The sequence below is a fragment of the Mauremys mutica genome, chromosome 5 (genome assembly GCF_020497125.1).
Source record: "Mauremys mutica isolate MM-2020 ecotype Southern chromosome 5, ASM2049712v1, whole genome shotgun sequence".
Taxonomy (NCBI): domain Eukaryota; kingdom Metazoa; phylum Chordata; order Testudines; family Geoemydidae; genus Mauremys; species Mauremys mutica.
In genome coordinates this window covers 92,120,135-92,133,126 of record NC_059076.1, presented here as the reverse complement: position 1 = coordinate 92,133,126, position 12,992 = coordinate 92,120,135, and the positions used below count along the sequence as shown (strand labels likewise).

The 12,992-nt window shown below is 39.6% G+C and overlaps 1 protein-coding gene across 1 annotated transcript in view; it reads right to left on the bottom strand.

Moving 5' to 3' along the window:
- The window catches only part of NMU (neuromedin U), a 36,031-nt gene that overhangs the window by 18,448 nt on the left and 4,591 nt on the right, over nucleotides 1-12,992 (bottom strand). The window contains 3 exon segments of the mRNA XM_045019328.1: nucleotides 27-86; nucleotides 190-240; nucleotides 4,280-4,338. Coding sequence (XP_044875263.1) covers nucleotides 27-86; nucleotides 190-240; nucleotides 4,280-4,338 — 170 coding nt within the window.

Genomic DNA, 12,992 nt, shown 5'->3' with positions numbered 1-12,992 from the left:
GTAAAATAGTTTTGAATTTGCACTACCTGAGGTTTCTGTAGAAATCCCATGACCATAAAGCAAAGTTCTTCCAGTGCACTGGATGCCTATTGAAAAGAAAACGTGAACTCAGACACCGGATTACTTATTTAATGGCACTTGAAAAACAATTATAAATAATTAAAATAATATTGCTCTAACTAGACTCACCTCAGGGTGAGGATCTATGATGGACAGGTAAGCAGAACATGCATCATCTATCTGTAAAAATTGAGATGTTACATCTTAGAAAGTCAGACTGAACAGTGAACAGACAAAATGTATATACATTTTCAAATAGCATTCAGTGTAGCAAAAGGTATGACAGGATTATCAAAATAGGTGGTTTGTATATACAATCGATCCCCGATAGATCGATTGTTACCTGCCGATCCGGCGGGTAGTCTGGACGTACCCTAAGCACCCTCAACTCTCAATGACTCCACTGATCTCAGTTGTCACCGAAGGGACTCAACACCTCACGTGGTTGGTTTAAAGGGGATGCTATATATAAAACTCAGAGTGCCAATGAGAGATGTATTCCAGGGACGTTAAACTCAGACAAAAGGGCACTGCTGGAGGTGTGACTGATTGACTGTGGACCACCTACATAACATACACCACCAGTGACAGGAATAGACACTTATTGATCAGTTCTCAAGTACTCCAGGAGAGAGGGAGGAAAGGGAAATAGGGGACTCATAAAGGCATATGAATTCAAGTAATTAATATTTTCAGTGAAGAAAGTTCAAGAGTACAGTATACTCCCATTTATTCAAATGGCCTGGGGCACATCCAAAACCTTCAGATAACCAGGTGCTTGGATAAATTATGGAAGTACTATTTTAAGCTGCAGTTTTGCTGATATAGGCATACGGGGAATGAAGGGAGTAATGCTGCTGTTTGCTTAATACTTTTGCTTTAGATCCAGCACAGATCTTTTTCTTTTTGACATGATCCTGCCAATATGCTGTTGCTGGTGAAATAGGATTACATCTCAGTAACTGCAGGTAACTGTTCAGAGCCACTATACAAATATAAAGCTGTTGATTAGCACTAAGTGAGACCTTATTAGCAAGTGATTGAATATAGGGCTACATGGGGGACACAATGTGGCTTCAGATAACTAGGATTTTCAGATAAAAGAAATTCAGATAACTGTAATTATACCATATTTTATAATGAAAAAGGAACGGTTACAAAAGCCCAGAATGCAGCACCAGGATATAATACTATAGGGAAGTTTTTTTTAAAAAGAGGTTTAACTTTTCATGACAGTTTAAAATTTGTGTCACATGCTACTGTACATTGCATGAGACACATTTTCCATAAAATATCCTATATTTTTAGTCCAGATGACAAATACCTTTTGCAATCACACTCTCAATCATGCATTATGTTCCAGAGAAGTGGTTTTCAAAAAAGACTGGACAATATAATAAGTTCTATAATAAATATCAGAGATAAAGAACTCCAAACGCTACACCTTGGCAAGCACAAATTACAAAAGAAGATACAAATATCGTTGGTTCAGGTGCTTTAGGAGAAGCTTTTCTGCTCAGAAATTAATCATATGAAAAACACATTAGGAGACATTGAGGGGAGGTGAGTAGCTCACCACGCTTCCTCTCCAAATAGCCTTTTATGTTAAAATGTCTCCTTCCCCTCCCCCTTTTGCTGAATCTCTGTGTCTCTGGGAATACCAACAGATTATTAAACTTTGCAATTGTGGGTTTAGTGTTGAAAATGTATAGGTGTAAAGCAAAAGTGGATAAAATAGACCAATTCAAAAATCATATTTTGGGATTCTAGGCTTTAAGCCTGATTCTCACCCAGGACAATCCCTTCCTGCTGCTGGAGGTCTCTGTTAGAGGGTTACTGTAATTCATGAACACTAAGTAAGATAAGCTGTAGGCCATCTTGGTCTCAATGGAGAGCAAGACTGAGAATCTATCAGCCAAAATCTACTTTTAAATGGTTGAGCTGAGAAGAATCTACAATATCTAGACTCGAAGAATGCTAAAAATCAAGAACTTGCATTAAAAAAAAAACCCATAATTTTTATCTTTACAGATGTATCTCCTCAATACCTGCCTTCTCTTTTCTACATCACAGGGGTGTTATGATGATTAAAAATTGTGAAGTGCTTAGATACTATAGTAATGTAAGGACAGAGTACAAGTGCATTAAATTCCCCAGCAACTAGGGTGTAAGATTCTGGCTCATGTAGACATACTGAGCTAGCTTTAATCTAGCTAGCTTGGGTCCCAGAGGAGCAAAGCTGCAGCAGCACATGCTTCAGCATAGGCTAACCATGCAAGTAATTAGCTAGGGTCCAGGGTGGGTGTATGTACACCATGCTGAAGTGTGTGCTGCCCCAGCTTCACTGCTTGGGTACTAAAGCTAACTAGATTAAGGCTGGTTAGGATACGGGTCTATGAGCTGCACTCACACCCCATTATTGCAGTTAAGACAGTCTAAGAGTAAGACCTGACAAGTATTCTGTTATTCTAGGGATGCTGTCTCTTGAGTGATCCTTCTGCTAGTCAGAATCAGAAGGAACCAAACGGGACTGCTCAGTCTCATAACCTAAACAACTACTGTGATTTGGAGGATCCTACTACCAGGAGATGGCTGTATCTCTTTTATTAGTTTGCAGTCTTGCCATATATAATCCAATCCCACATTAATTTTGCTGTAAAACATGCACTTTGTAACTGTTTGATTTTGTTATATCATTCTATACAGAGTTCATCATATTATGAATTGATCCTGCATCCACTGAGATCAATGGTAATTTTGCCTTTGTCTTCAAAGAGAGCAGAAGCAAGCCTTTTGTTACATGTCTAATTCAAGGGATGTATAAAACAAATGTCTTTTATGTTTCTGATTTTTCATCTAAATCCTTAAGTGGTTTGAGACTCATTTTCCTGAGAGATGGTCCATCAACTCATATGATCAATATTACAATGGTTGTATTCAGCACAGGTGTTTGCATTAATACTCCTGAGTTTAAAAGGGAGCAGAGGCTGGCAGCAAGGCATTCCCTGGGAGGGGTCTTTGACTCTGGAACTTCCTCCGTCCCCACCCCCTTGGTCCACCAGAGCCCAGATTTGTTAACTTCCTAAGAAAACTCTTTAGGTTTAAGCTTACAAGAAAGTATATGGCTGCTGTTTTATTAGTACTGTACGCACATCCTTTTAGAAGAAACATCTTGAACTTTTAATAGTAAGTTTACTGCATATATATATAAATGAATCCTCTTCCTGTTTTCTAATAGCATATTGCACCCTAAGGAAATGGCAGATGAGTGTATGCATATCCTGAGGTAAAGCCCTTCTAAATGTTATATGTCAATGCTTTGTCCATATCACAAGGTACAGAGCAATGAGCTCTGGCCACCTAACACGCATGTAACATACTTGTACATAAATCAAAAAACTCAGAACTGAGAATACAACATGCTATAACATCAGTCAGCACCCACAATATTAAAATATATAATTGAAGCAGTACATAATCCAATATCAAGTGAACCAAAATGATAGAATGTGATTCAGTAAGTGTTTTAGTACCATATACAGTATCTTTGGAGTAATATCTTTTGCTGTAACAATCACTACATTGTATGTATTCTACATTATGATTATATGTATTTTCTCCGTGGCCCATAAATATGCCTAGTCATTGCCAGTTACATGAAAGCTTGCCTCCCACTACCAAGTCTAGCTCTGCATGAGCCAACACAATTTCTTCCTTACTCTAATGACCTCCCAACTCCCAGCCTAATGATCATTTCGGTATTTGGGTTAAGACAAAATATTTAGTATTCAGCAATCTGAAAAAGGTGGTTGCATCCCATCCCCAAAATCAATATAGAAGGGTACAATCTATGTAGGAGAGGTAGAAAGGGACAGAGGAAGAGCTCCACCAGTATGTCAGAAATATTTACAGTGCAAGATGGGTACATGTGTGAGCAGTAGGAAGAACACTTTTCAATGCACTCCAATCTGAATCTACTCTGCTTATGATCAGAGATGACATGATTAGTTCGTGTTTTCAGTGTTTCCTTCTTTGGGGGAAAACCTGTGCAAAGGATGTGGAATGCCAAAAAAATAAATCTCTATGATTGAGGATGTCAGGAAACTATGGCAGCTGTCAAACTCCAGCCATGTAGCAGGGATCATCCACAACTGTAAACTGTAGCAGAATATTATTAAAACACATGGTTGATCCAGCACTTGAAGATATTGCTGCTTACTTCATTCCACAGCTGCAAATCTTGTTCTGCCTGTAGTTCTTGAGATAGCACTGGTACACCTGAAAACAGAGAGAGTGATACCATAGAACAAAGGCTATAATTATTCTGTTTATAATGATTTTTCTCATATATATAGTATCTCATATATATAGTCTCATATAGTATGCCATGTAGTTTATATTGCTAAGGATTTGATGCCCAGAATACACTGTTAGAATGCACAAAAGTGAAAGATACAGGGAGTTATACTATACAGGAGCCTGTGGCCTCAAACATTATTATATTTTCTCCAATTGTTTCTGTCTGATGAAGTTATTTTCTTCATTGGAGCAAAGAGTTTCTTTTGCTATTCACAATACAGTTGCAGAATAGCTTCCTTGAAGAAAATGGAGTTATACAAAGGTGGAAGGTGGCCCAATACATTTTAGCTATTCTAGCTCAGATTTCATGTCATTTACACTGCTGATGTAACTGACAGCGGATTTTGACCCTCCATATGTAAAAGTTGTGCAAGTCATTCTATTTCCATCAACATTCATGCTGATGTAACTCTGTGGTAAGCTGTAAGTAGCTGGCTGGAAACACTGTCTAGCAGTCCCAGACAACTAAAATCCCAGTCTAAAAAACCATTCCAATTACTCCAAATCTCTCAAGTCCCATAGCTCTCCAAGAGCTCATCTCACTCTCAGTGCATTCAAAGAACTGAAAATAATAACTATAGCTCTGACTTGTTAATTTATTGTATATTGCACTAAACATATGTAATATTGTATAGGTTCACACATGGAACTTTTAATGTGTATTTTGTTTAGTGGTACGGATAGTATTTGATTTTTTGACTTTTTGAAGGTGGCATTTTTGACAAGATGAAAAATGTTGCGTATCAGCTTTGCATTCTTTCTTTTTTGGGTGTATGCTATGTGGAAATGCTAAGATTGTTGAAAGATAATAAATGTCTGTTAATTATTAATTTATGTGACACTGGAAAGCTGGAGCCAAGTTTGTGTTTTGCCTTACAATTTACAGTTTGCTGCTATGTGCATTGAGGGTAATAATATTGTTGAATTGAAAATGAGTTTCTCATGTGTTGGGATGAAGGAATATTGTAATGGTAATGGGCAAATGCCTGGAATTTAGTGCTGAGATGGGTGTGAATGTTGACTAAATTTATGACTAGAGCTAGTTGGAAATTTCTGTCAAAATGGTTTTTCATTGGAAAATGGAAATTTGTCAAAAGAAAAACATCTCATGGGAAAGGGTCAGTTCAGCTGAAACTTTTGTTGGGAAAGTTTCTCAGGTCCAGGATGGAATTTCTGATCTTAACTGGAAGAGGAGGGGTGAATGAGCAACAGCCTAGGGGCTATGGCACTGACCTGGGATATAGGACACGTAAGTTCAACTCCCTGCACCAAATCAGACAGAACTTAATTGAACCCTGACTTCCCAGGCAAGTGCCTCCACTACCTGGCTAGTCTGGGGTGGGTCTCTCAGTCTCTCCTGTTGAAGCTGTTCCATTTTGTACAACTAGTTAAATATTAATTCAGCACCACTGACTCCCTCCAAATTAAGCAGAGCAGAGATCTTACTGTGCATACCCCACATCCCAGGTGAGTGCTCTAATCACTCAGCTATTGGTTATTCTTCTCTCACACATGCTATTCTCATAAAAATTTCAGAAGGTCTCAGTTTCATCCCAATATGGAACAGGAAAATTTTTGAAATCTCAAACATTTTGGCAGGATAGGAAGCCATGTCCCGCCAGCCCTATTTACACCTTCCTTGCCTCTCAGTGTTTATGTTAGTGGCAGGAAATACACTGTAGCAACCTTAGCTACAAATTAATGAATTTTTTTGTGTTAAAATTCCCTGGTTTTCTTTTATGTTTTTAATTAAGGTATCCAAACTTGGGTGATATCTGGGGCTGGAGAAAGGACCTATTTGGAAAGTAAAGCTGGGGAGCAGATAATAATCTTATCTTCTCCATTTAAATCTTTTCCAGTCGGGAAGAGAAAACTTTCATTGATGCTCCAGCTGCTTCTATCAAGCTCTCAAAGCTTTTCACATGAAGCAACAGGAGCCTGATAGAATGAAAAGCTTTGAGCACCAGGCAGGAAAGTTTGAGTATTGGTTAGAATTTTCTCTGCCAGCAGTATAAACTTTTGAACAGAGCAAATACAATTGTTTCACCAGCTCTGCAGTTTCCTTCCTCCTCCCCCTGGCCAGCTCTATTCTCAAGACTTTAGGATATATCTACACTATAAGCGCTACAGCAAGGGTTCTCAAACTGGGGGTCAGGACTCCTCAGAGGGTCGCAAGGTTATTACATGGGGGCGGTCATGAGCTGTCAGCATCCACCTCAAACCCAGCTTTGCCTCTAGCATTTATAATGGTGTTAAATATATAAAAACATGTTTTAATTGATAAGGGGGGGTGTCGCACTCAGAGGCTTGCTATGTGAAAGGGGTCACCAGTACAAAAGTTTGAGAACCACTGCGCTACAGTGACACAGCTGCAGTTACGCCACTGTAGCATAGATACTTACTATGGCAACAGTAAGATTTTTCCCAATTGCTGTAGTAAATCCATCCCCTCGAGAGGCAGTAGCTATGTCAACAGAAAAATTCTTCCATTAACCTAGCAGTTTCTACAACCAGGGCTTAGGTTGACTTAATTAGGTCTCTCAGGGTGTGCATTTTTTCACTCCCCTGAATGACATAGTTAAGCTGACCTAAGTTTTTAGGTGTAGACCATGTCTTCCTCAGTCTCTATCCCATGCTTTAAGCCCTAGACAGGCACTGTCTGTCCTACAGCCACCATCACTGCCCCCTACACTGCCTCATCCAGTGTTCATCTTGTAACCTAGATGGACTTCATTGATATAAATTGTATACAATTTTGCCATATATGGATGAAATATCCATGTATAGAAATTACATGCAGAAATATTAAGCACTTAAACCCTGATTCAGGAAGGCATCCCTATTCAGAAAGGCCACTTATGAGGAAATCCAATGACCAGGCTAACTTCGTCCACTACAAATGCATTTTCTCATCTTTCAGTTCTGCCATTTTCCTTGCTAAACTTTACTTCTCCAACTTAATTCAATCTCACACACACAATCTCAGCTACCTTTTGCCATCTTTGACTCACTCCTCAAACCCTCCCCTCTTCCTGACTCCACTTTTCTCTCTGCACAAGATCTCACTGATTTCTCTCAAGAGTAATTTGACAAAACAACACATGATTTCATCTTCTTCTCCCATGTCACAGGTGAAGAAGTTTCTCATCTGCTCTCTTCCAGTAACCCATCTGTTTGTCCCAGTGCTTCCATCCTACTACATCTCCTGATCTTCCTTGTGCCCTCTCTCATATCCTCCCTCACTCCTCTGCTTAACTTCTCTCTCTCCTCTGGCTTGCTCCCCACAAAAATATATACATGCTTTAATCTCTCCCATCCTAAAAAAACCTCATCCTTGACCCCATTTGCCTCTTCAACTACCACCCCATCATCCATTCATGTCTAAGCTCATTGATGGCACTGTATGGAGGAGAGGAACTCCAGAGAGCAATTGTATACAGTGCAACTGCTCTCTGGAGTTCCTCTCCTCCAATTCCATCCTAGACCCTGAAACCATTCTTGCAAAAGTCACTTATGACCTTTTCCTAGCCAAAGCTCAGAATCAATACTCCATCCTCACCCTCTGTGACCTATCAACTTTCAATATTTCTCCTCTTGAAATCTTGTCCCCCGTTGACTACTGTGACTCTGCTTTCTGCAAGCTCTCTTGTTACTTCTTTAATCACACCTTCAGCATGTCCTACAGAGGATCCTCTGCATCTTCCCTCAAACTTTCTTTGGGAGTTCCACAGGGCTCAGTTCTTGCCCCCTTTTCTTCTTCTTCTACACCTTATCTCTGGGTAATCTCATCTGCAAACACAAATTCAACTTCCATCTATATACTGATGACTTACATATCTACTTCTGTACTCCAGACCTGTCTTCTTCTGTCCAACAGGGGTGCTGGAACAATTTGTATAGTGGGGGTGCTGAAAGCCACCAAACCAAACATTAAACCCTGTATATGATGGAAACCACTTCAAACCAGGGGTTGTGGCTGCACCCCCAGCACCCCTAGTTCCAGCACCTATGCTATCCAAACTAAAACCTTGACCTGTCTCTCTGATATCTCATGGATGTCATGTTGTCAGGTCAAGCTCCAACATGGCTAAAACATAACTTAGTCTTCCCCCAAGCCCCCCCGCTATCTCCTTTCTTGATCACTGTGGACAACACCAGCATCCTGTATGTCATTCAGATCCATAACCCAAGCATCATCTTTGATTTGGACTTTTCTAAGTCTTCATATCCAGGTTATGTCTAAGTTTTGCAAACTTTCTGCATAACATCTCTTTCCTAATCATTTACACAGCTAAACCTCTCATCCAGGTTCTCAGTCTCTAGTTTCAATTACTTCTGTCTGGCCTTGTTAGTCTTGCCCTACTCATATCTGTTGAGAAAGCTGCTGCAAAGATCATTTTCCTAGCCTGTGTCACTTTGACCATCTTACCCCTTTCTTTGCATTCCTCCACTAGCTCCCCCTTCATTATCACAAACATAAGCTACCCATCTTCACTTTAAAGGCCCTTCATGGCCTATCCCCACTCTACCCATCATCTCTCATTCACTACTGAGATGTTGATTCCCAGCTGAAATTGGCCCATGATACCAGACTCCATCAACCACTTGTTACATTTTCAAACACGTACCTTTGAACTTTCTCTGATGCTGCCCCTCATGCTCCACATAAATATCTACACAACAAACATTATTCTCCTTCATAATCCTTTTTAAAACTCTGCCACGATGCCTACAAAAACTTGAGAACAGGCCACTGATATGCTGAGACAACTGCCTGTCATGCTGAGCATTGTTTCCTTGTATTCCCCTGTTGGTCTGCATCCATCTGTTGTCTCTTATTCTATACTTAGACTGTAAGCCCTTTTTGTTCTCTCTTTGTACAGTGCCTAGAACATGGGCTCCTGGTCCATGACTGGGCTCCTGGGCGCTGTGGTAATACAAACAAATAAATAATAACGTACTTTAAACTCATGGTTAAAATTAACAGCATTGCCAGTTCTCATGATTTTATTGTGGGCCTCCTGATATTTGGAGTTTTTCATAAAGGCACAGCTTCTGGAGGCATATGATTAGCTGGAACTTTCATTTTTTTGTTAAATTAAAGCTACAATTAAATTTCTAGCCCTCATACTTGCTGAGAAAAAAAGCTTGAAAAAATGATCCACATGTACACTAAAGACTTAAAAACCAGAAAACCCCAATTCTATGTTTTTTTTAAAAAATCACATTATTTTTAAACTAATCTACTCATTCTGGGAGTCCTGATGCATAATTTTTAAAAGCTTGGGTTTTGAAATACTGAGTTAAGTACATGCTTAAATGCTTTCCTGAACTGGAGCCTTAGTTTACAACCATAAATATGTAGGTAAAGTGGAGGATACTGAAGGGGTGGGAGCATTTGGGATTAGAGGGCACTGGAAGGAGCAGCTGGCAAGAGGGTTTCCCAAAGCATGCAGAAAGTCCAGGAGAGAATCTGGTGGTGCACAGACAGCGGGACGGGGAAATATCTTCTGCAGCCATTAGGAAGTTGGCAGAAGAGCAACATCATCCTGCAGACTCCCCACGGTATAGGAGATCGAGAAGACAAGCTCAGCCAGTGAAACTGAATTATTTAACTGGCTGAACTGTGGGAAAGCCCTTATCCTGTAAGGAATGCTTTCTCCATTAGCTACAGTTCTTTACAGAGTAGTGTCAAACAATATAGCTAACACTTTTGGTTTTTAGATGACTGATTTTTAAAATAAGTCTATTTGGGAGATCTAATGACGAGTGATGACTATGAAGTTTGAAATCTGAGTGTTGTAAGCATCTTCCGATTATAAAGATTAGAACTATATTAAATTTTTAAAAGGAGAGATCTGTAAAGGTACCGAATAACTAATTTAACATAATAATTGTATAGTAAATGTAATTAGGATTTGCTGAGCAGATACTGTAAGGCTGGGGATGATTAATTTTCACACAAAAAACAACACCTAAGGATTTAAATCTTGCTTTAACTGAAAATACAACACAGCCTTAGCAATGGGAAGCATCACTGATACCTGCATAAAGTCAGATTTTACATCCATAAATGTAAAATAAATAGTTAAAAACAGCCAGCTCTAAATAATTTTCCTCTGCTCTGTATAAAGCATATTTACCAGACTCTTGAGACTTTTATTTGATACTTGTCTACAATTATCCCAACCCTGGATCTAGTAATCCTGGGTAGCCCAAACCTGAACACTGCAGATAAACAGCCCCTCATGAGCCCAAGTTAGCTGCAGTGTAGACATATTCTGGGACTGTTCACATGAACAACACTGGTAGGATTACAACATTGGCCCCTACAATTACCAATCCTGGATTCAGGAATTAAGTTTGTGGGGTTTTGTTTGTTTGTTTGTTTTTAAGTAAATAATTTGTGGCATACTAATATAAAGTCCAAACATACAAAGTTCTAAGCCTCTCCAGTGAGGAGTACAGAAACACTCAAAAAACCTAACTCTATTCCACTCCAATCTGAAATCAGTGGGTTTTTAGGTTACTTGGCACTTTACTGGGTGGGCCTGTAGTTTCCAAAATAATAATAAACATATTTAATATATGTTATTCAAAATCATCTCAGTTTATTAACTAAAAGGATTCACATTTCAGTGTGTTAAGTACTCCAAGTTAACATAAATAAACTGACTTTACAGTGTAAAAAGGATTAGCTCTTTCTACTATTTCACTAGTTTAGTAATATCAGATCAAGTCTATCAAGATTAACTTTATGATTTAAAGTTACTAAAACTCCAGAACTAAAATGTTATAGAATCTTTCATTAAAAGAAAATGAAATGTTGCCTTCTTGAGTGTCTAGTGAAAATAACTACTGTAGATACAAACATAAGAACATAAGAATGGCCATACTGGGTCAGACCAAAAGTCCATCCAGCCCAGTATCCTGTCTGCTGACAGTGGCCAATGCCAAGTGCCCCAGAGGGAGTGACCTTAACAGGTAATGATCAAGTGATCTCTCTCCTGCCATCCATCTCCACCCTCTGACAAACAGAGGCAAGGGACACCATTCCTTACCCATCCTGGCTAATAGCCATTAATGGACTTAACTTCAATGAATTTATCTAGTTCTCTTTTAAACCCTGTTATAGTCCTAGCCTTCACAACCTCCTCAGGCAAGGAGTTCCACAGCTTGACTGTGCACTGTGTGAAGAAGAACATCCTTTTATTTGTTTTAAACCTGGTGCCAATTAATTTCATTTGGTTGTCCCTAGTTCTTATATTATGGGAACAAGTAAATAACTTTTCCTTGTTCACTTTCTCCACACCACTCACGATTTTATATACCTCTATCATAACCCCCCTTAGTCTCCTCTTTTCCAAGGTGAAAAGTCCTAGCCTCTTTAATCTCTCCTCATATGGGACCTGTTCCAAACCCCTAATCATTTTAGTTGCCCTTCTCTGAACCTTTTCTCATAGACTCATAGACTTTAAGGTCAGAAGGGACCATCATGATCATCTAGTCTGACCTCCTGCACAATGCAGGCCACAGAATCTCACCCATCCACTTCTATAACAAACCCCTAGCCTATGTCTGAGTTATTGAAGTCCCCAAATTGTGGTTTGAAGACCTCAAGCTGCAGAGAATCCTCCAGCAAGTGACCCGTGCCCCATGCTGCAGAGGAAGGCGAAAAACCTCCAGGGCCTCTGCCAATCTGCCCTGGAGGAAAATTCCTTCTCAACCCCAAATATGGCAATCAGTTAAACCCTGAGCATGTGGGCAAGACTCACCAGCCAGCATCCAGGAAAGAATTCCCTATAGTAACTCAGATCCCAACCCATCTAACATCCCATCACAGACCACTGGGCATACTTACCTGCTGATAATCAAAGATCAATTGCCAAATTAATTGCCAAAATTAGGCTATCCCATCATACCATCCCCTCCATAAATTTATCAAGCTTAGTCTTGAAGCCAGATATGTCTTTTGCCCCCACTACTCCCCTTGGAAGGCTGTTCCAGAACTTCACTCTTCTAATGGTTAGAAACCTTCGTCTAATTTCAAGTCTAAACTTCCTAGTGTCCAGTTTATATCCATTTGTTCTTGTGTCCACATTGTTACTAAGCTTAAATAATTCCTCTCCCTCCCTAATATTAATCTCTCTGATATATTTATAAAGAGCAATCATATCCCCCCTCAACCTTCTTTTGGTTAGGCTAAACAAGCCAAGCTCTTTCAGTCTCCTTTCATAAGACAGGTTTTCCATTCTTCGGATCATCCTAGTAGCCCGTCTCTGAACCTGTTCCAGTTTGAATTCATCCTTCTTAAACATGGGAGACCAGAACTGCACACAGTATTCCAGATGAGGTCTCACCAGTGCCTTATATAACGGTACTAACACCTCCTTATCTTTGCTGGAAATACCTCGCCTGATGCATCCTAAAACTGCATTAGCTTTTTTAACGGCCATATCACATTGGCGGCTCATAGTCATTCTGTGATCAACCAATACTCCGAGGTCCTTCTCCTCCTCTGTTACTTCCAACTGATGTGTCCCCAATTTATAACTAAAATTCTTGTTATTAAT